This window comes from Lactuca virosa, chromosome 2 (assembly GCF_052849685.1).
Source record: "Lactuca virosa cultivar CGN04683 chromosome 2, Lactuca_virosa_CGN04683_v6, whole genome shotgun sequence".
NCBI classification, from domain to species: Eukaryota; Viridiplantae; Streptophyta; class Magnoliopsida; order Asterales; family Asteraceae; genus Lactuca; species Lactuca virosa.
In genome coordinates, this window is record NC_136427.1 from 238,670,696 (window position 1) to 238,690,688 (window position 19,993).

At 37.8% G+C, this 19,993-nt stretch overlaps 3 protein-coding genes across 5 annotated transcripts; 2 read left to right on the forward strand and 1 right to left on the reverse strand.

Annotated features, from left to right (window-relative positions):
* The first annotated feature begins 5,297 nt into the window (after nt 1–5,297).
* LOC145160564 (protein kinase PVPK-1-like) lies at nt 5,298–8,123 on the forward strand. Of its 3 annotated transcripts, none has more exons than XM_079079814.1 (3): nt 5,298–5,522; nt 5,857–6,944; nt 7,035–8,123. In XM_079079814.1, the coding sequence occupies exons 2-3, from the start codon at nt 5,896–5,898 to the stop codon at nt 7,858–7,860; spliced, it is 1,875 nt and encodes a 624-aa protein (XP_078935940.1). In that variant the 5' UTR covers nt 5,298–5,522; nt 5,857–5,895; the 3' UTR covers nt 7,861–8,123. The 3 variants fall into 3 exon arrangements, with proteins under 3 accessions (XP_078935940.1, XP_078935939.1, XP_078935941.1); XM_079079813.1 differs by having other exon boundaries at nt 5,896–6,944; XM_079079815.1 differs by having other exon boundaries at nt 5,298–5,464; nt 5,896–6,944.
* A 1,597-nt stretch (nt 8,124–9,720) lies between these two features.
* LOC145160565 (Tetratricopeptide repeat (TPR)-like superfamily protein) lies at nt 9,721–12,672 on the forward strand. Its single transcript, XM_079079816.1, has 2 exons — nt 9,721–12,218; nt 12,460–12,672. The coding sequence occupies exons 1-2, from the start codon at nt 10,160–10,162 to the stop codon at nt 12,558–12,560; spliced, it is 2,160 nt and encodes a 719-aa protein (XP_078935942.1). The 5' UTR covers nt 9,721–10,159; the 3' UTR covers nt 12,561–12,672.
* A 1,150-nt stretch (nt 12,673–13,822) lies between these two features.
* Nucleotides 13,823–18,755, reverse strand: LOC145158331 (uncharacterized). Its single transcript, XM_079077246.1, has 3 exons — nt 18,700–18,755; nt 18,337–18,611; nt 13,823–13,851 (listed from the first exon to the last, which is right to left on the reverse strand). Exons 1-3 carry the CDS (start codon nt 18,753–18,755, stop codon nt 13,823–13,825), a joined length of 360 nt encoding a protein of 119 aa, XP_078933372.1.
* Between the last annotated feature and the right edge of the window lie 1,238 nt (nt 18,756–19,993).

The window sequence follows — 19,993 nt, forward strand, 5'->3', positions numbered from 1 at the left end:
TACAGTTTAAATCGAATAAAACATGTATATTTTGTTCATCCATCATAGATATCAAGAAAACAGATAATATGCACACATAGCACGTAATTTATATTAAATACTTCATATTTATGTGTAAGTTGAAAGTAACTATGCACTCACTTGTTAAAGTGATGATTCCAAACTCGGGCAGCGCTTCACTTATAACAATTCTATTTTCCTTCGGAGAAACCTAGTATCTTTACCGCTTAGATTTTAGTCTAATATTTATAGCGACTATTTACAAGCGATATTGTTTTATAAGTGTTAAACAATACTTTTCAACCACTATGTACAGACAGGGACCAGACATGAAACACCGGAGGGCAGGACCATTTTGGCATTATAGCACTTCTGAAATCCAACAACCCTATGCGACCCTTCAAACAAGATTCTCCATATCGCGAGTAGTTAAAAGATATTATAATAACACTTTGTATATTATATTTTATAATATATATTGTTTATAAGTTCATAATAACGATATTGAACTTAAACTTAAGTTGTACTTAAAGTAGGGTAAGCATAACTCACTCACTAGGAGGTTTGGCTAGGAACCGGGCTCTACAGGGGAAAAACTTCTGAGCCGAAAGCTCTTCTTCTCGGAACCTTCTGGCGCTCCGGTACTCGCCTCTACCACTCGGGAAGTGCTAGGGAATGGGAAGGGCTAAGAGGGGTGTTTGAGAGAGAAAGAATGGGAAAGGTGTAAGTTTTTGGGGTGATTTACGCCTCTATTTATAGGCTGAGTCCGGTTCGAACGCGGGGCGTTCCCTTGATGAACGTTGGGGGTTCGTGGCCAGGTGTCATCATCTGGTGCCAAGCCGTGGTGAGGAAGCAGTGGCTCAGATCGCGTCACGTGTCGCTCGCTGGTTACTCCAAAAAACTAATTATCTTCTAAAATCCGTAACTTTTGCATACAAGCTCCGTTTTTGACGTTCTTTATATCCACACGTAGATATCGATGGGATCTACAACTTTCCTTTTGACCCCATCAGCTAATTCTCGACCGATTTTCAATTTAACAGTCTGAGAAGATTACACTGATAACGGCCGTGTAAAATTCATAACTTCTACATACAGACTCCGTTTTCGACTGTCATTATATCGTTTAGCTCCAATTAATGAGATCTTCAATTCTCATTTAGGTTGTGTCGGCTAAAGACCGACCGATCTAAAATTCGATTTTCAAGTGGGGGAGAATTGTAATGCCTGGTTTCTAGTATGATTTTATTTCAATTTTTTGCATTTTCCTAGAGAACTCGTCGAGTTGGAAGCCTCAACTCGACGTGTTGAAGTCGTTTTGGCAGCGAAGTTTAATGAGTCAACTCGACGAGTTGAGGCGCCTCAACTCGACGAGTTGGCAGCAGGGTAGGAAGCCCTAATTTCAGGGTTTTGCACCATATTTAAACACCTTAAGACCCAGGTGTTGGCCTCATTTCCAACCTCTATAGTCCCTAACCCTAATCTCGAAACCCTAGAGCCTCCTTGAGTGTTGTGAGCATATTGTGGGTGTGTTTTAGTGTGTTTTAAGCTCATTGAAGGAAGAGAAGTTTGGTGCAAGGTGGTGATTCAAGTAGGAGCCTTCAGATCTTGATTCTTTGCACCATTTCCTGCATATTTCAGGTATAAAGTTCTAACCTTGCTTAATATTTGATTAGATCTCTTATTTGGGTTAGTTTAGATTCTTTTAGTCATGTTGGGTAGTTGATGGAGTTGTAGGACGTCCCAAGTGCTATCATTTCAGATCTATGATCCTCATGAGCTCTTTTGGCATAAAGGTGACAACTTTATGGTCTTAAGGGCTCCATGCATTCATTAAGTCCATCTTATGGCTTCTTTTGAGCATTTGAGCTTTTTCTAAGCATGTTTGATGGTAAAGTTGGAAACTTTACGTGGTCTTTCAGCTTTTAGGGCCAAAACTACAGTTTGGGGTTATGCCTTAAGTGTTTTAGTGCTTAATGATTAAGTCATTACCCTTTTAAGCATAGGGTTTGGGTTTTGAACCCATTTTGGTGGTTCTTAGGGGTAAAGTTGGAAACTTTACCCTTCTTGAGGCCATTTCAGTTAAGATCTAAGTCATGAAGCTCTTAGTTTCGTTAAGGACGACTTAATGGATTAAGATGTTGAAATTCTGAAGAACTCGACGAGTTTATGGAAGAACTCGGCGAGTTGGATCGCTTTCTCCCGACTTTGCAGACTGATAGATAAACTCGGCGAGTTTATGGATGAACTCGGCGAGTTGAGTCAACTCGGATTGTTGACTTTGACTTTGACTTTAGTCTTTGACCAAGTTTGACCTATAAGGGGCTTCTGGGCATTTTGTGCTGAACTTAAGGAAATCTTTTATGTTTAGGGGTTGATTAGAGTCGATATTCAGATCCAGGATCCGTTCAGCAACATTTATGTATTCGAGGTGAGTTTCCTTACCGAGTTTAGCGGGTCGAAGGCACCAAGGCCGCCCCATGTTTATATTATGTTGTTGTTATGCTAGTTATCTCCGTGACTCTTGCATGTGCTGTGTTTATATGTTTTTCCGGGTTAAGGCCCTATGTCGGGCGTGTCCTGATGGATATTTGTATGCTATGTATCTTTATGATTATTGCATGTGTATGTGTTTATTTTGATATATGTTATTGTATGTTGGGCGGTGCCCGTTTTACCGAGCTCAGCTCGATGCTGGGCGGGGTCCGAAGCCGGGCGGGGCCCACTATATGTTTATTGTATGTTTGGTATGTGGTATTTTGGGGGAACTCACTAAGCTTTGTGCTTACGATTTTTAGTTTATGTTTTAGGTACTTCCGGTTGTAAAGTGGAGAGCTCGGGGTGACTGCATTGCACACACACACACCATTGAGATTCCGCTATGATGTTTTACTCTAATTTATGATAACTTGATACATTGGTTTTATTCATGTGTTTGGATGTTATGGGAAAAATACTATTTTATTTATTATTAAATGGAATTTTTTTTGGGACCATATTTTTGGATGTTACACAACCACTCCAAAAGAGTTTCTAATACCATATCTAGCATAAAGATGGAAGCTTTATAAACATGCATGTCCAATACATGTCTAGAATCCATTTTAGATCAAAATGAGCTAAATATGACCAAAAACTCATGCAAGGTCATGAACCCCAACCAAAGTATCGATCTACAATATATGTTGCTCATGGGACTCAGGAGAGTCTTAAAGTTGGCAACTTTATGTGTTCCTTCCATTCAATCTTGCTTAAACATGAAGAACATGGGACAATATCTTAGATCTAACCACTTCAAGCCATAAAGTTTGAGCATTTGTCACTTACAAAGGTCCAGAAGCAATGTGAGATGTTGAAGACGTTGTTTCCTTGCAAGATCCACCAATATAGCACCTTTTTCTCCTTCTTCTCTTCTTCTCCAAGCCACAAATGCTCCAAAAGACCACAAATAACCAAGGGATTTAGGTCTAGGGTTTCTCTGAAGTAAAAGGGTGTTGGAGGTTGGTAATGAACCCTAGAAATGACATAGAGGGGTTTAAATACGAAGGGTAACCCTAAAAGAATCATGAGCTTGGGCCATAATAGTTGCCACACCTTGGCAACATTTGGCCACGCCATGGCGGTCCAATAAAATACGCGTGCTTTCCTTCGATGCCACGCCGTGGCACAAAGTTTTTCCCCCAAAACTCCATCTTTATCCCATGAAGATATAAAGCTAAACCAGTCTGGAACACGGGTGATACAAAATCGAATAAAAAAACTTCTTTTGGTAGTTTTATTTTAAAGAAAAAAATTATACTTTTAAGAGTTTTTAGATTTTAGGTTTTTTATTTTATGTAATTTACATGTGTCCATAGGTTACTATTTTTTTCCGACGTTATGCGAACAAGATTTGCTTATCTACAAGAAAACCAATCAAAAATTCGCATTCAAATAAAAAAATGTTCATTTATGGAGTAATCGTGTGATTGGGCACAACCATCTTGTAAGACTTCTTTCCCAATTATATCATTTATGCTAAAAAATTTAACACCGGTTTCGGATGATGAAATCATTACTTCTATGCATTGTTGATGACGTGAAGAATCGATTTATTTATTTGAACAAAAATGAGATGCGAGAGGTAGGCAATGTTTCTCTTCAATTCAAAAATATACAACGACAATTTATCAACTAGCATTCGGCATGAGACCAAACGCATGAGATGAATATTTGAGGATTTCAGAGCGAATAACATGAGAATGTCTTTACTAGTTTGGTAAAGTTGTGATTATCATCTATTGTGGTCGATATTTACTTAAGCCTACAATTAACGACGCCCACCAATTGCTTATGACACATGAAAACAAACATGTATTCATGGAATGCTTGATAGTATTGATTGTATGCATTGAGAGTGATCAAAGTGCCCTAATGTGTGGCGCAGTTAATTCATGGAAGGTGATAAAAAAAAACAACTGACGATAATTTTAGAAGCAATATACCGGTAGCGTTAAATGATATTTGGCTATGATATGCAATTTTTAGTGCATCGAGTGCCAACAACGACATCAATGTTCTAGACCAATCGTCGATATTCTACCACATCTACCTTCGAAAATCATATGATGTGCAGTTTCAAGTGAATGGAACATTATATAAACATGGGTACTATCTTACTAATATGATATATCCAAATTTAGCTACATTTGTGAAATCATTCTCATGTACAAACGACAACGACAACGACAGAAAACGATTAAAGTTTAATTTGGCCCAAGAATCAATTAGGAAGGATATCGAACGACCTTTGGTGTTCTAAAGAGATGTTGGTTGATAGTTACACTCCTGACACGGTCATTCGAACGTATAAAAATACATAGTATGATGTATGCATGCATCATATTGCATGATATGATTATAGAAAATGAATGAAAAACGATTTGTCACTACAATGAATTACCATTCGAGATGTTACACCCACCAGCCTAACATTGGCAACAATTGGTGGTTGAAACTTGAATCGTTTTCCTTTCCTTTCCTTTTTGCAATTTTTTAATTTCAATTCTATCTTATTTATGATTGAGATGGCCAACATAGCCAATAAAGAATGTCTACTAAAACCTACTTGCATTGACAATAAAAGACAATCCATAACTTAAAAGTTTGGTGCCAAAACTTCAAAAAACACAAATACAAGCTCAATGTGTAAAAAAAAAGGGAGGTTTTAGAAAAACAAGAAAAAATAGGGAGGCAATGTGTAAATTTATATAAACAGTTTCGTCTTTGCGTCTTTGCCTATTGGCTTTGCTTGTGAAGTTCTTTACAGAGAGAGAGAAAGAGGGGGGAAAGAACAAGAGAGCGACCACATTCTTTATTCCTCTCACAATTTCCCCCAAATGCTTCGCCGAATTCTAACTGAAATACATTCTGGGTCCGAATCTTTTCCTTCTTTCGATCAAATCTAAACAAACTTGCCCTCAAGGTACAAAGATCAGTCGTCTAATTTCACATTCTTTATGAAGTTATGAATCTTTAGTCAGGTGCGTATTCTTATCTCATTATGTTCACTGATATGAGGATCTTGAATGGATGATTTCAACCGTCGATTTTAAGTTTATTTTATCAGTATTGCATGAACTTGTTGATTTTCTTTTCCGAGCGATTCTTTGTTTGTTGTTGATGTTCATAAATCTTTCATTGTGGTTTGATTTTCAAGGGTTTGCGTACAGAACTGTAATTGAACTGATCACTTGTAGAAAAAAACGATAATGTACCTGAAATGTTTGTTAAACTTATAATATTCTTCCCCAAACTTGTAATTTTGTTGAGTTTACGCAGAAATGATGATTAAATTCATATTCAAGAAAATTGCAGATTACTGTGCCTAACTCGATCGTGGTTGAATCGGTGTAGATGGATTCGCTTATCGACGGAGTTCGTTCTTTGCCACCCAGCCATAACTCTGCCACCATGTCAACCTTCAATCCGCGTTCAAGAAGCCGACCTCCTCATCCGCGCTCCGCAAAACAATCAAACCGAGAAATATCTCCATCTTCATCCCATTTCTTACCAGATATCTCCACAATGTCTGTTGCAAGTTCTTATAAAACCTCCAAGGATTACATCGAAAAGGAAGCCATACCATCTACCCACTCAAAACCTAATTCTGCACCCGATAAACGGAAACCAGATGTTCAATCGGCGAGAGATTACTTCCATAACCACATCCTAGAGGTGGAAGCTAAATTCGGAAGCAAACAGCCCATCAATCCACCAATGGGCATGAACACAGATCGTGGACATGGTCATGGTCCTGTTCCTAGCGCAAGCCCACAAAACAGTTTCTATTCCGTCACACAGTTTTCAGAAGCCAAAGAAAGCTTCACCAGCACAGAGGTGAGCGAGTTTGCAAGCACAATCGGTAAGGATGACGAAAGTGGTCAAATCAGTGGTCAAACTAGCGACTATCTTGAAAGCAACAAGACAAGTAGTATATACAGAGAAAGCACTGGAAGCGATCTAAGCGATGATAGTACCTCAAGCAGTTTCAATAGCGCCATTTTCAAACCCCACAAGCAAAACGACACAAGATGGGAAGCAATTCAAATCGTAAGATCCAGAAACGAAACTGGTATGATAGAAATCAGAAACTTTAGACATCTAAAGAGATTGGGATGTGGAGACATAGGAAGTGTTTATCTTTCTGAGTTGATCGGGACACAAAACTACTTCGCCATGAAAGTGATGGACAAAACTGCCCTCGCAAGCAGGAATAAGCTCTTGAGGGCACAAACGGAAAAGGAAATCCTGCAATCTCTTGATCACCCGTTTCTCCCCACTTTATATGCACATTTTGACACCGAAAAGTTGTCATGTTTAGTCATGGAGTATTGCCCAGGTGGCGATTTGCATGCTCTCCGCCAAAAACAACCTGGAAAGTTCTTCCCGGAGCACGCAGTCAGGTTAGCAATTGTTCTCCTTGTCCATTTCATTTTTGAGTTTGACTTAAAATCTTTCTTAACTTAACCTTTAAAATTTCCATTTTTATGTAGGTTTTATGTAGCAGAAGTGCTCCTTGCTTTGGAGTATTTGCATATGCTTGGGATCATTTACAGAGACCTTAAACCAGAGAATGTGTTGGTGAGGGAAGATGGTCACATAATGCTCTCCGATTTCGATCTCTCTTTGAGATGTGTTGTGAACCCAAAACTGGTTAGATCCATGAGAACCACCACCACCACTGTGGAACCGAAAACCTCCGATTCCCGTGATCAGCCTGCTTGTATCGAACCATCTTGCATGGTTCAGCCATCCTGTATGCAACCCTCCTGTTTCAGTCCCCGTTTTATGAGCAAACCCAAGAAAGAAAAGAGATCAAAACCAAAAACAGAGATTTACAACCAAGCGATTCCATTACCTGAGCTGATTGCAGAGCCGACAAATGCCCGGTCGATGTCGTTTGTTGGGACCCACGAGTATCTGGCACCGGAGATCATCAAGGGTGAAGGGCATGGGAGTGCTGTGGATTGGTGGACGTTTGGGATTTTTCTATACGAGCTTTTGTTTGGTAAAACTCCGTTCAAAGGGGCGAGTAATCGGGCGACGTTGTTCAATGTGGTTGGGCATCCGTTGAGGTTTCCAGAAACGCCTTCGGTTAGCTTTGCAGCGAGGGATTTGATTAGAGGATTATTGGTGAAAGAACCGCAGCATCGGCTTGCTTACAGGAGAGGGGCGACGGAGATCAAACAGCACCCATTTTTTCAGAGTGTGAATTGGGCGTTGATCCGTTGTGCCACTCCGCCGGATATTCCGATTCCGTCGCCGGAGAGAGTAGAGGTAAAGCCTACTGGTAGCTACTTAGAGATTGATTTCTTTTAGGTCTCAATTGTGTAATGTGTAGTGTAAAGAACCTCATGGAAATATGCATCTTGTCACTTGTGTGTGTTGTAGTCGAGTACTCAAGTCTATGTATATGTGGTTGGATAGAGGCTTGTGCCAAGAGGTGCACACACTCCCATAAAAAGTTTTTTTTTGAAAGAAAAACTCTTGAAATCAGATTTAAGATTTGTGAGAAACGGACCGGACCGGTTTGAACCGGAAGGGAAATAGATAAACCGTGTATAAACGTTGTTGTTTTTAAATCACCTCTTTTATTTAGGTAGAAACTTGTCCTGATATTGGTAGTTTTGAGGTTCACATTACTGCAAAATGAAAAAATAGTAGAATTGTATCTTTGTTATTATTAAGACAGGAGACCAATTGTCCATGAAAAAGAGTAATATCTACCAAAGTTGTCAAGCGGGATCTTACCCAAGATCATTTTATGCTTAACAGTTTTATTTTTATTATGCTTTTTGACATGAATAAGCTAATCTCATTAACATATCTAGGAATCACAAATACAAAAGATTTTTACTATGTAATCATAAAATACGTTTGGCATATTGAAAATGATGAATGATTTGCTTTTAAAATTCAAGATGATCACAATTTATGTAGTGTTCGATGTTTTGAATTGTTTGCATGAGATATTGCACTTTATGTTATATTTATTAAGTTTAATCGGTTGTGATTAATTAAAATTAATAAAATTTTCGTCTTTCCATACCCGTATCCTAAATTTGGGATACGGATTCGGATGTCCTAATGAATACGATCATCCTGCCTATGGTAAATTCACGAAAACTCGAAAAGGAAAGGATACGTTCCACTAACAAAAATCGTGAGATCCTCATTAGGATACCAAACCGTACATATCCCTAGGTTTCAAATTCTTATATATATAACTCGCAAACGTGTTCCTCATTCCTCAAGCAACACCATGGCGACCATAAGAGAGATGTGAAGAAGAAACAGAAGACGCAAAGAAAGAGAAGAAGAAGGCAGGAATGGAAGACAGACTCAGTAACTTGCCAGAAGACGTGCAACTCCATATGCTCTCTACTCTTGGCTTGAAACAAGCAGTTCAAACATCAATTTTGTCAAAAACATAGGTTTTCTTGTGGACTCGGATACCGGTTCTTAAATTCAACTTCATTGATTTCAATAAACTCTGTTTTCGATAAGTTTGTCAATACGGTTTTATGTTATCGTGATGAATCAACCAAGTTGGATAGATTAACCTTCAAGCGTCCTAAGGTGTGCAGTACCGGGATTTTAAACAATGTTCTTGATTACGCTTTTTCACAGGGTGTGAAGCAGTTGGAAGCAAACATCTATCACAGTCGAAACCACACATGGCCGGTTAGTCTGCATACATCGTCTGAGTCCTTGACACATTTGAAGCTGGTAAGCGAGAGTAGTACTAGCTGCACGTTTCTGGAGCTAAGATCAGGATCATTCAGGAATCTGACTGTTTTATATCTGAAACGAGCATTTATCACTAATCTTGATCCATTCCCAGTGTTGAAGAGCTTGACATTGCTTGATTGTTATATTAACACAGTGGGTAAAACGAGCACTTATAACAAAGCTTTTTCATTATATTTCCTAAGACAACTTCATAAGCACTGATACGAGGATAAATACAATAGCTAGCGACCAACAAGCCTACAATAATTTGTAACAATGCAACTTTCTGCCTCTGTTGTGGGTCAATCTCATAATCTTTTGTCTTTTTCCATATTGTCCTTCAATAGTGACTTGGTAGGTCAACCCATTTGAAAATTTTTGCAGTTTTGATGAGGATCTTTGCAACCTAATCCACTAACGTCTTCAAATTTTTTTTTTTTTTTAAATAAATAAGGGTTTTTATGTTATTTTCCTAATTATAAAATATACCCCCGATTTTCTTCTCTCCAAAAAGCTTTGTTCATAACAAAATTCAAAAATCCTTACAAGCAAAAATGAAACAATCTAACTGCAACGAGTAATCATCAAGATAAGGTAAGATTGGCCGGCGAATCAATCGCCGTCTCTGATTGATATCACTTTGTTTCACAGCAAACGAAGAATCCAAAATAGCACCGTGAAAGTACTAAGAAACGGGAGATTTTCATTTTTTTCGGAACACAAACATAGAAACTGAAATGAAAAAAAAGTGTTAAGATATCAGTCAGCCTCAAGGACATTTAGGTTTGCACGTTGGTTTTCTATTTTAACGACTAATGTAAGCAGTTAAAACCTAGTCGATTGTATTCAATCAAGGTGCTAATTTTTGAAATTTCAACTTCTTCGAATGAAAAGGAGGGAACGTGTTCTTGATCTTTTTAGATTATGTAGCAGTTGTAGCTCAGTCATACAATTGCATTCTCTCACCATCAAGACTGGGTTTGTTCAAGATAGTTTTATTGCCGCCAAGTTGAGTAACTGCTATGTTAAATATTCATCGCTTGAAGCCACACGCAAGCTGTTTGATGAAACGCTTCAACCAACTGTGTATATATGGAATTCCCTCCTGAAATGTTACTGTATGAAGAAATCATATGTAGAAACTCTTCAGCTCTTTCGTGATATGTTGTCTGTTGAAATACCTGACCAGGCTACCATATCTATTGCCTTAAAGGCGTGTTCTGGATTGTTGGAGCTCAGGTATGGAAGAATGCTTCATGGGTTTATTAAAAAGAAGTATGAGATGGATTCAGATGTATTTGTGGGGTCTGCTCTGATTGACATGTATACAAAAAGTGGACGAATGGATGCAGCTTTAAGAGTTTTCGAGGAATATTCAGATCCAGATACTGTTATGTGGACTCACATTATTACTGGATACCAGCAGAATGGCGACTCATATTTAGCACTAGACTTCTTTTCACGAATGTTAATGGAGGGGCATGTAAGTCCTGACTCAGTAACACTTGTTAGTATTCTTTCTGCCTATGCACAGTTACCAGATCTTATGGCTGCAAGTTGTGTTCATGGATTTGTGATTAAGAAGGGCTTTGAAAATGTTCTTTCAGTTTGTAATGCTTTACTAAATGTTTATTCAAAATCTGGTTCCGTAGTTTCTGCAGCTACTTTATTTAGGAAAATGGAAGAAAGAGATGCCATTTCTTGGGCTTCTATGGTTTCTTGTTATGCTCATAATGAAGCTGCTGATGATGCGTTAAATCTTTTCAACGAAATGATGTGTAAAAGGGTTGAACCCAATCTGGTGTCTGTTATAAGTGCTCTTCAAGCATGTGAAGCCATGTGTAACTTAGAAGAAGGCAAGAAGATCCATGAAGTTGCTGTAAGAAAAGGGTTTGAGTTAGATGTGTTTGTCTCTACAGCTCTAATTGACATGTACATGTTCTGCTCTTCCCCTGATGAAGCCATGGAACTCTTTGAAAGGATGCCTAAGAAAGATGTAGTTTCTTGGATAGCTTTGTTAAATGGATGTGTCCAAAATGGAATGGCATATAAGTCAATGGAGGTTTTTGTTAACATGTTGTCTATTAAAATCCAACCAGATGCTATTCTTATGGTGAAAATCCTCACATCTTGTTCAGAATTAGGAGTTCTTCAACAGGCTATGTGCCTTCATGGGTATGTCATCAAATGTGGTTTTGAAGATCATTCCTTTGTTGGAGCTTCACTCATTGAATCTTACTCTAAATGTGGTAGTTTGCATAACGCCATTAAAGTATTCAAAGCTATAGATGATAAAGATGTTGTGATTTGGAGCACAATGATTGCAGGTTATGGAATTCATGGGAAGGGGAGGGAAGCTATTGACTTATTCAATTCCATGGTCAAGATTTCAAGGATCAAACCGAACAACGTGACATTCCTTTCAGTTTTATCTGCATGCAGCCATGCAGGGTTGGTTAAAGAAGGTATGGAAATCTTCAATATCATGGTAAATGAGTATCAACTAATACCTGAATTAAATCATTATGCAATAATGGTTGATCTATTTGGGCGTATGGGGGAACTTGATAAGGCGATTGAAGTTATTAATGATATGCATGTAGCAGTTGGGCCTCAGATATGGGGTGCTTTGATTGGTGCATGTAGGATTCATCATAACACAAAATTGGGAAAGATTGCAGCAAGTAAACTGTTTGGTTATGATTCGAGTCATGTTGGGTACTTGATTCTGTTATCAAATATGCATGCTGTCAATAAGGATTGGGATAATGTATTGAAACTTAGATCAATGATTAAAAGAAATAACTTGAGTAAGGTAAATGGTCAAAGTGCAATTGAGGTAAAGAGCGAGGTTCATAGTTTTACTGTGGATGATAGATTTCACCCTCTGGGGGAGACTATTCGTGGGTTGCTTAGGTCATTGGAAGCGACGATGAGGGAAGAAGGTTATAACTTATAACTACTTTCATAAACTGTTGTTTTCTTTGCTACACTCCATTACTTCCTCCAAAACAAGAAATTTTCATTATATTTCAAAATGATTGTTTCATATTTGATGTTACTATGCAAGAGGATGAAAACATTTTTATCTGTTTTGGGAGCAATCTGATATTAAAGATGACCTATCTCAGCTGTGGAGTTAAATCGTTGGCTTGATTATTTGAATTTTTTTTTTTTTTTTGATAGGATGTTGTATCAGGAGGCGTATGGGGATAAGATACGATGTTGTTTTTGTGTCATTGTGTAAGCTGTTTTCTTTTTCCAAATGTATTCTGGTGTTTGTCTAAATGTTTTTCCCTTCAATTTGATGATAAATAGAGTAAGTTCAATGGGGTGTTATTGCTTGGAACTTTGACCTTGAAGATCTAAAATTGAAAGCTTTATGATCGGTGGAGCAAATGATAGATAAGGTATAGAAGGAAATCACAAACGCACTTTATCAATTTGAGCAACCAATTTGATTTTTACTGTTTTCAACTAACATTACACTAATATCGACTGTATAATTGGAACTTTCAAATTACAAAGCATTGATTAATTAAAGGATGCTAACCAGTGTTTTATGGGCTAAAGTCAACCCATGGTTTCATAAGATTATTACAAACATTTTATATTGGTGTAAATTTCAACCAATCCCTTCACTTAGAATGTTTGAGAATTAGTACTTCCTTTATTTTTGTGACAGCAAAAAGTAAAGCAACGATTGAAACAGGAAAATATATCGGCGAGCTCTAGATGTCTCATTTATTCAAATTTGGTTAAATTGATTGGTTATTGCATTGATGATGATTAAACTGTTATTTTATGGTGTATATTAAATTTAATATACTTAAAAATGTAACTAGAAATACAACTTACGAATGGGCCATCCTTTTTTGGTAAGCTCATGGATTTATTCATGTTTTTTAGTTCTCAGTTCATAGGAGGTTTTCTTATTGTAGTATTTGTAGTGTCACTTTATGTAAGAAGAAATTAAATAAGTATGATAAAATCCCCATATTATTAGTTTTGGTGGTGTTACAAAAAGGTCATAAACGTCATTTTTGGATTTTTTTTATTGACCATTAAACATGATATTTTCTATTTTTGTCCTTTGAGCTATATTTTCAAGTGTTTTTTTCTTACTTTTCAAGCTGGAAATTGGGAGGAAAAGGAATATATTGAGGACCCGGATCGACTAAAGCCAGAGGTAGGTAGCAGAGTTTATGCTATCATGTTTAAACGTAAAAAAGAACAACTTACTTTCATTTATTTTCTTTACTAGACTGGAGGGAGTGGGAGGAAAGCTTCCCTCACTTTTTGTGGGCCATACCACCATTTCCCTCACTTTTCTTTCCCTCACCTAAAACCCAAGGAATGGGTGGGAAGGGCTTCCCTCACTATTTTTTTTTAAATAAAATTAATTGATTTTAATGATAATTGGAATATAAAAGTATAGTGTCTATTTTGTAATTTTCAAAAACTATTTTTGTGAAAAGAATTCAGAGCTGGGTGTATTCTGCCATAAGACCAAAACATAGGGGCCAAATATGTCATTTCCAAAAACTTCTCATCTTCTTCCTTCTTCCTCGTTAAAACCTGCAAACTCAAAAAAAAAAAAAAAAAAAAAAAAAAAAAAAAAACAAATTCCAGCCACTAATAAGAAGAGAGAGAGAGAGAGCGGGAACCCCTCCCCCCACCTCCTCCCCGCGCCTCCTATCCCGCACCGCCGGTGCGGTGTTCCTCCGTGCGGGAATGGCTCCCGCACATCCTTCCCGCTCCACTCCGTCCGGCCTTATAGTATCCTTTTAAAACTTTGTACTTTGAAAAATCTACCCATGTTTTATGCTTCTTATATTATTTTGGAAAGAAATGAAAGTATGATGGTATAAAAACAAATAAGTAGAAGTACGCTGTTATTTATTGCATTTAGCCCTATGTTTTATGCTTCTTATATTATTTTGGAATCTGTTAAAAAGGAATTATAATTTGGAATCCGTACCAATATAGGCAGTGTACTTCTTTTTACCATAAAAGCAGCATGTTTTCATTCTTTTTGATTTCCAATAATAGCAATATGCTTTGTTTTATACAATTTAGTAAAAAAAATAAAAAAATAAAAAACTTGTTCACCTTTGAAATTGATTTCCAAGGAAGCTTTGCAACAATGTTTATTGGTTGTAGGGCCCAAGCATGTCTACATCTGGAAGGCAATGGTATGGTTGTAAAGGGCAATGTACTTTATTTTTTTAGGTTTCACTCAACTAATATGGTTGTGTGTCAAAGGGCAATATACTTTATTTCATTGGGTTTCACCCAACTGATATGGTTCTGTATCAAAGGGCAATGAACTTTTATTTCACCCCTTTTAGTATTCATATACTTTATTTTATTGGGTTTCACCCAACTGATATGGTTCTGTATCAAAGGGCAATGAACTTTTATTTCACCCCTTTTAGTATTCATATACCTGACCCACCAAACAAAACGATGAAACAACAAAACAACAAAAAACATCTAACATGTGCAATGCACAGACCTCTTTACTAGTTCTACATAAATTATGCCAATATATTCATCCAATCACACCCATTTCAACGAGAATTCTAGCTACTCTTGAGAAAAACTTACCATAATTAGGTAAGAGTCATTGGAGGCTAAAATGAAAACTCAATTTGCTCATAAATCACTTAAATAATTTGTTTTATATGCTTAAAAACCCTAAATCTTGATATGTTTTTCTAGAATTATTTCAGTAGTCTTGAAAAAAAAATCACTATTGAGCAAGGGTTTCTTAAAGTTTTAGTTATTGGTTTTATATGCTTAAAAAACATAAATCTTGACCCTTTCTCAGTTTCTAAGTAATTTATAATTTTGGTATTTATTTCATACCTTGTATAGAGCTCACTTTGCTGGCCCACCACATAGTGCATTGCCCTGTCTCCTTGGGCCGCCTCCAATGATATGTTTCGTCATGCTAGCACTGTGTTCTCGTAATCTCCTAACTCCGCCAACCATCATTTTCGGTCTTTTGGCCCTGTCGGCCACTCAGTCAAGTTTGCCACCGTCCATACTGTTCTTATCATTGTTGTTTTTGAGAACGGCATATACATCATCTTGATGTCAAAAATGCTTTTATGAATAAGGATCTTACTGATGAGATTTTCATGAAACAACCTCCCAGTTATATCCATACCTCTAATCCTAATCATGTTTGTCGGCATCAAAAGGCTCTTTATGGTCTTCAATAATCCATGTGGGCTTGGTATCAACGTTTTGATGTCTATCTCCTCCTTAGGATTGTTAGCAACAAATCTGATACATCCCTTTTCACTTTCCATCGAGGTCTTGATACTATCTATCTATTCCTTTATGTTGATGATATTATCCTTGATGCCTCCTCCCCAACTCTCATTTGGTTTGTCATCTCTTGGCTATCCACCGAGTTTGCTATGACTGATCCCGATTTGTTTTTGTTTTTTCTAGGCATTTCTACATCAAGATCGTCTTATGGTCTTTTTCTTTGTCAAATTATCTTTTCCCGTGACATTATCTCACGTGCTGATATGCTTACATGTAATCCCTATAGCACTCCTGCTAACATAAAATCCAAATTATACTCTGCTCGTAAACTTGTTCTCAATCTGACTCTTTATTGTAGCCTCGTTGGAGTCCTGCGCTAACATTAACCCATCTTGATATAGCCTATTTCATCCATCAAGTTTGCCTTTGCCTTTATATGTATGATCCACAAGAACCTCATATGAATGCTTTGAAACGTATAATTCGCTATATTTCAGGAACAATATTTCATGGTCTTCAACTTCCTTCGTCTTTAGTGGATCGTCCATCTTCGGTTGACCGTTTGGGAACTATTTTCTAAATTATATTGCTTTTAGTTTTCTGGTTTAACCATAAGCTTCTCGTGGATTCAACCCTTAATTGCTCTAGATATTTTAGTGTAACATCCAAAAATTTCATGAAAAAAAAAACTTTTTAAACAATCCAAATCATCACTTGTTTACAAAAACAGTTTTCCAAAACATGTCTATCATCAGAGTTTTCCCAAAATCATAAACAAAACATGAGGAGGTGCACGATCAAGCCTTCGCCTTCCCGCGATCATCTGAGTTACCTGAAATATAACCCAAAACTGTAAGCCCAAAACTTAATGAGTTTCCCCCAAAGTACCAACCCAATACAAAACAACATAATAACAATAAACAACATGCATACAGAGCCTTCAGTCTGACTGGAACGCCCCACCGGCCTACAGTCTACCTGGTACGCTCACAGAACCTTCAACATGACTAGTACGTCACACTGGGCCTTCAGCCCATCTGCACCGTTCTTCGGGCCTTCGACACGCCCCACTGACCTTCAGTCTATCTGGGACGCCCTGGGTCTGTTGACCTTCAGCACAAAGCAGGTCCGCCTCAACCCAACCACACATACACGGTGTCGACACACATATATAACATATAATCACACAATTTACCAGTTAATAACAAGCAGACAGATCTTACAGATCACTAAGCATATCATCATCATCTCTAACAGATCACTACAATACTCAATCATACGATAAACATGATAACAATCCAAAAGGGCCGACCTTGGTACCTTCGACCCAAAAGTATAGTGAGGAACACTCACCTCACACTGAAAGCCTCCGGCTGCTAGCTCACTAAAATCCCCGCGCTATCACAAACATAAAAGTCATCCAATCAATACTTGGATTACATTCTAAGCTAATAGTCCAATATTAGGGTAAATGGCCACTTTACCCTTTTTCCTTAGTTGGGCTAAGACCCAGACCCAAATCTTGATCCAAAAGGCCCAACCACTAAATAACCATCCAAGGCCCATAATTGGCCCAATTTTCCAAATTGGGCCCAACTCCTATTTAGGCCTTACCCCAAGGTCCAACACTTCACTTAGCCCAAAGCACCCATAATCATTTGGACCAATAAGGGCCCAAGCATCCAAGCCCAAAAGGTGGCCCAAAGCTTGAAGCCCAAACTTGAAAACCCACCCGGCTGAGTACGCGGCGCGTACCCAGCCGTACGCTCAGCGTACTCCACCTTGACTAAAACGCGATGCCGACCACCTATGCCCAACGTACGCCCTGGTATGCCCAGCGTACGTGGTGGCCATGCACAAATTTGAAAAAGGCTTATTCCATACAGACCAAACGTCCACAAACCAGATCCATGTCCAAGAAGGTGCTCTTAACCATAAAGTTTCCAACTTTATGGTTATGCATGCATCATTAAAGACTCAAAACCATCCTCCTAGTTGGTCTTAACCACTAAGGACCTCTACACTTTGCATGCAAGCACTAAATGAGTCAAGAAAGCATTTTTATGACTTAACACAACTCAAATCTCCTTTGGTCTTAGAGTAGCATTTACTCATCAAGTCCAAGAAAAGGGGACAAACTCATAAAACTCCATATTGCTAGATCTCTAAGATATACAAGTAAAGTTCAAGACTTTATACCTTCTGGAGCTCCCCAAAGAGATGAAGTTCTCAGATCTACAAGCTTGAATCCCACACCAAAGCTTCTCAAAGGATCCCTTCTTCTTTCTTCAACACTAAGAACACACACACACACTTAAGCTCAACACACACAAGGGCTAGGGCTAGCAAAATCGACTCAAAGAGGGTGGAGGCTGAAAGGGTGAAGGAAATGAGGCTATAAGGGGGATTATATAGGGCTCAACCCTAAAAATTAGGGTTTTTTAAGTCTGATGAGTACACCTTTAAGAATGTGGAATATGTTGGATATATTCCATTCGTAAGGTAATACCCAAACTTATATTCATTTCCATTCACTGTGAAAGGAGCATCCGGTGCCTTTCCTAACAAAATATCGTCGAATACTGGTGACTGATCAAGAACGTTCACGTTGTTGTTCCCCCGCAACCCCGAAAAAAGCATGCCAAATCCATAAATCTTAGGACGCAACAACCTCTAATACCAACGAACGCGTTCTATGATGACCACTTGCGTACTGGCCTTTCCACACCACAATACAATTTCTCCACTTTCGGTGTGTGCAATCAATGCTTCCAAGCATACCCGGAAAACCATGTCTTTCTTCATACACCACATATAGTTGTTGTATATCATTCAACGATGGTTTGCGCAAATAAACGTCACCGAAGGTTTCGACAACACCCCTCGCCAATCTATACAAACTTTCTCTTGCGGTTCTCTCAAACATTCTCATATAATCGTCAATCGAATCAGGCGACTCTCCCATTCTCATAAGCTTAATTGCGACAACACATTTCTGCAACTCTGTGAATTCTCGCTTACCTCTAGCATCATATCTCATTTGGAAAATTTCATACCTAAACGTATATTTAATATGTAATAGCTATATTTGAAAGAAACAATGTATTTAAATGATGTAAAAGCTATATTTTAAAGAAACAATACCTGCTTTCCAACGCGTTGGCTATCCGAACAAAAATACTTTTCCGCAAATGAAACATTCTTTTGAAATCGCATGGCTGGTAGACACAATCATCCGCAAAGTAATCGTTTGGCTTACCACAACTAATTTATAAGCTAACTTATTTTTGACTTTTTTTTAAGTTGTTATTTAGGGGTGAGCATGGTTCGGTTTTTTTTCTAAAACCAAAAACTGAACCAAAAATTTCAGTTTTTCATTTTAGAAAAACCAAACCGTCAGTTTTTTTTTTGTTTCGGTTTATTCGGTTTTTTGATTTTATATTTCAGTTTCTCGGTTTTTTTTTCCAGTTTTCAGTTAATAAATTATTAGACTTGGTTCATTGGATTTTAAAAGCTCATACTTATTTAATATAAACTCCAATACAAATATGCAATATGTCTCGTCCATTTAAACAATATGGAAATTACTATAAAAAAAATGGTCCCTATTTTTTATATGCGTTCTCATTGCAAATAATCATCGTGAAATGGTTGAGTTAACTATTTTCCTTCATTTTATAGTATCAAAAAAATCTTTATTTTTGAATCTCACAATCGATACCCCTCTAACCTCTCTTATCATATACGCGTTTCACTTACACCATAAAATATTATTTTTTATTAGTCTATGAATGTAACGCCCCGAATCTCAAAGTATTATTTTATGGTTTTAATTTTCATGATTTCAAGGTCTACTCAACGAGTTGGTTGCCCTGACTCGTCGAGTAGCAGCGGGTTGGTCCACGTGTTTAAGTGACCTACTCGCCGAGTCCAAGAAGGGACTCGACGAGTAGGAGCTGGAGGATGAAACCCTAATTTTCGGGGTTTTGCACCCTATTTAAAGGATCATAAGCCTCCTTCAACCCCCTTACAACCTCTTGAGAGTTCAGCAAACCCTAATCTGTGTGTGTGCTTCATCCTTGTGTGTTTCAAGCTTTGGGAGGTAGATCTTTGTAAGAAGAACTTGGAGAGCAAGTGGCTAGGAGCAAAGAACGTGTAGGGATCTGATATCTACCACAGTTGACATCTCTTGGAAGGTATCAAGTCGTTACCTTGATCTCATTTCCTTCTAGATCTCATGTGATTAAAGATTAGGGCTTTTCTAGCATAATAAGAAGCTATTCTTGGGTATGAGCTAAGATCTGAGGTTGTAACTTCAGATCTGAACTCTCTCTGGTCTCTAAGTCCACAAAGCTATCAGCTTTGGCAAGTATGAACCCCTCCTTAAGTGTAAAACTCCATTTCAAGCTTGGATTTGTCATTTAGAGTCTTTAGAGCC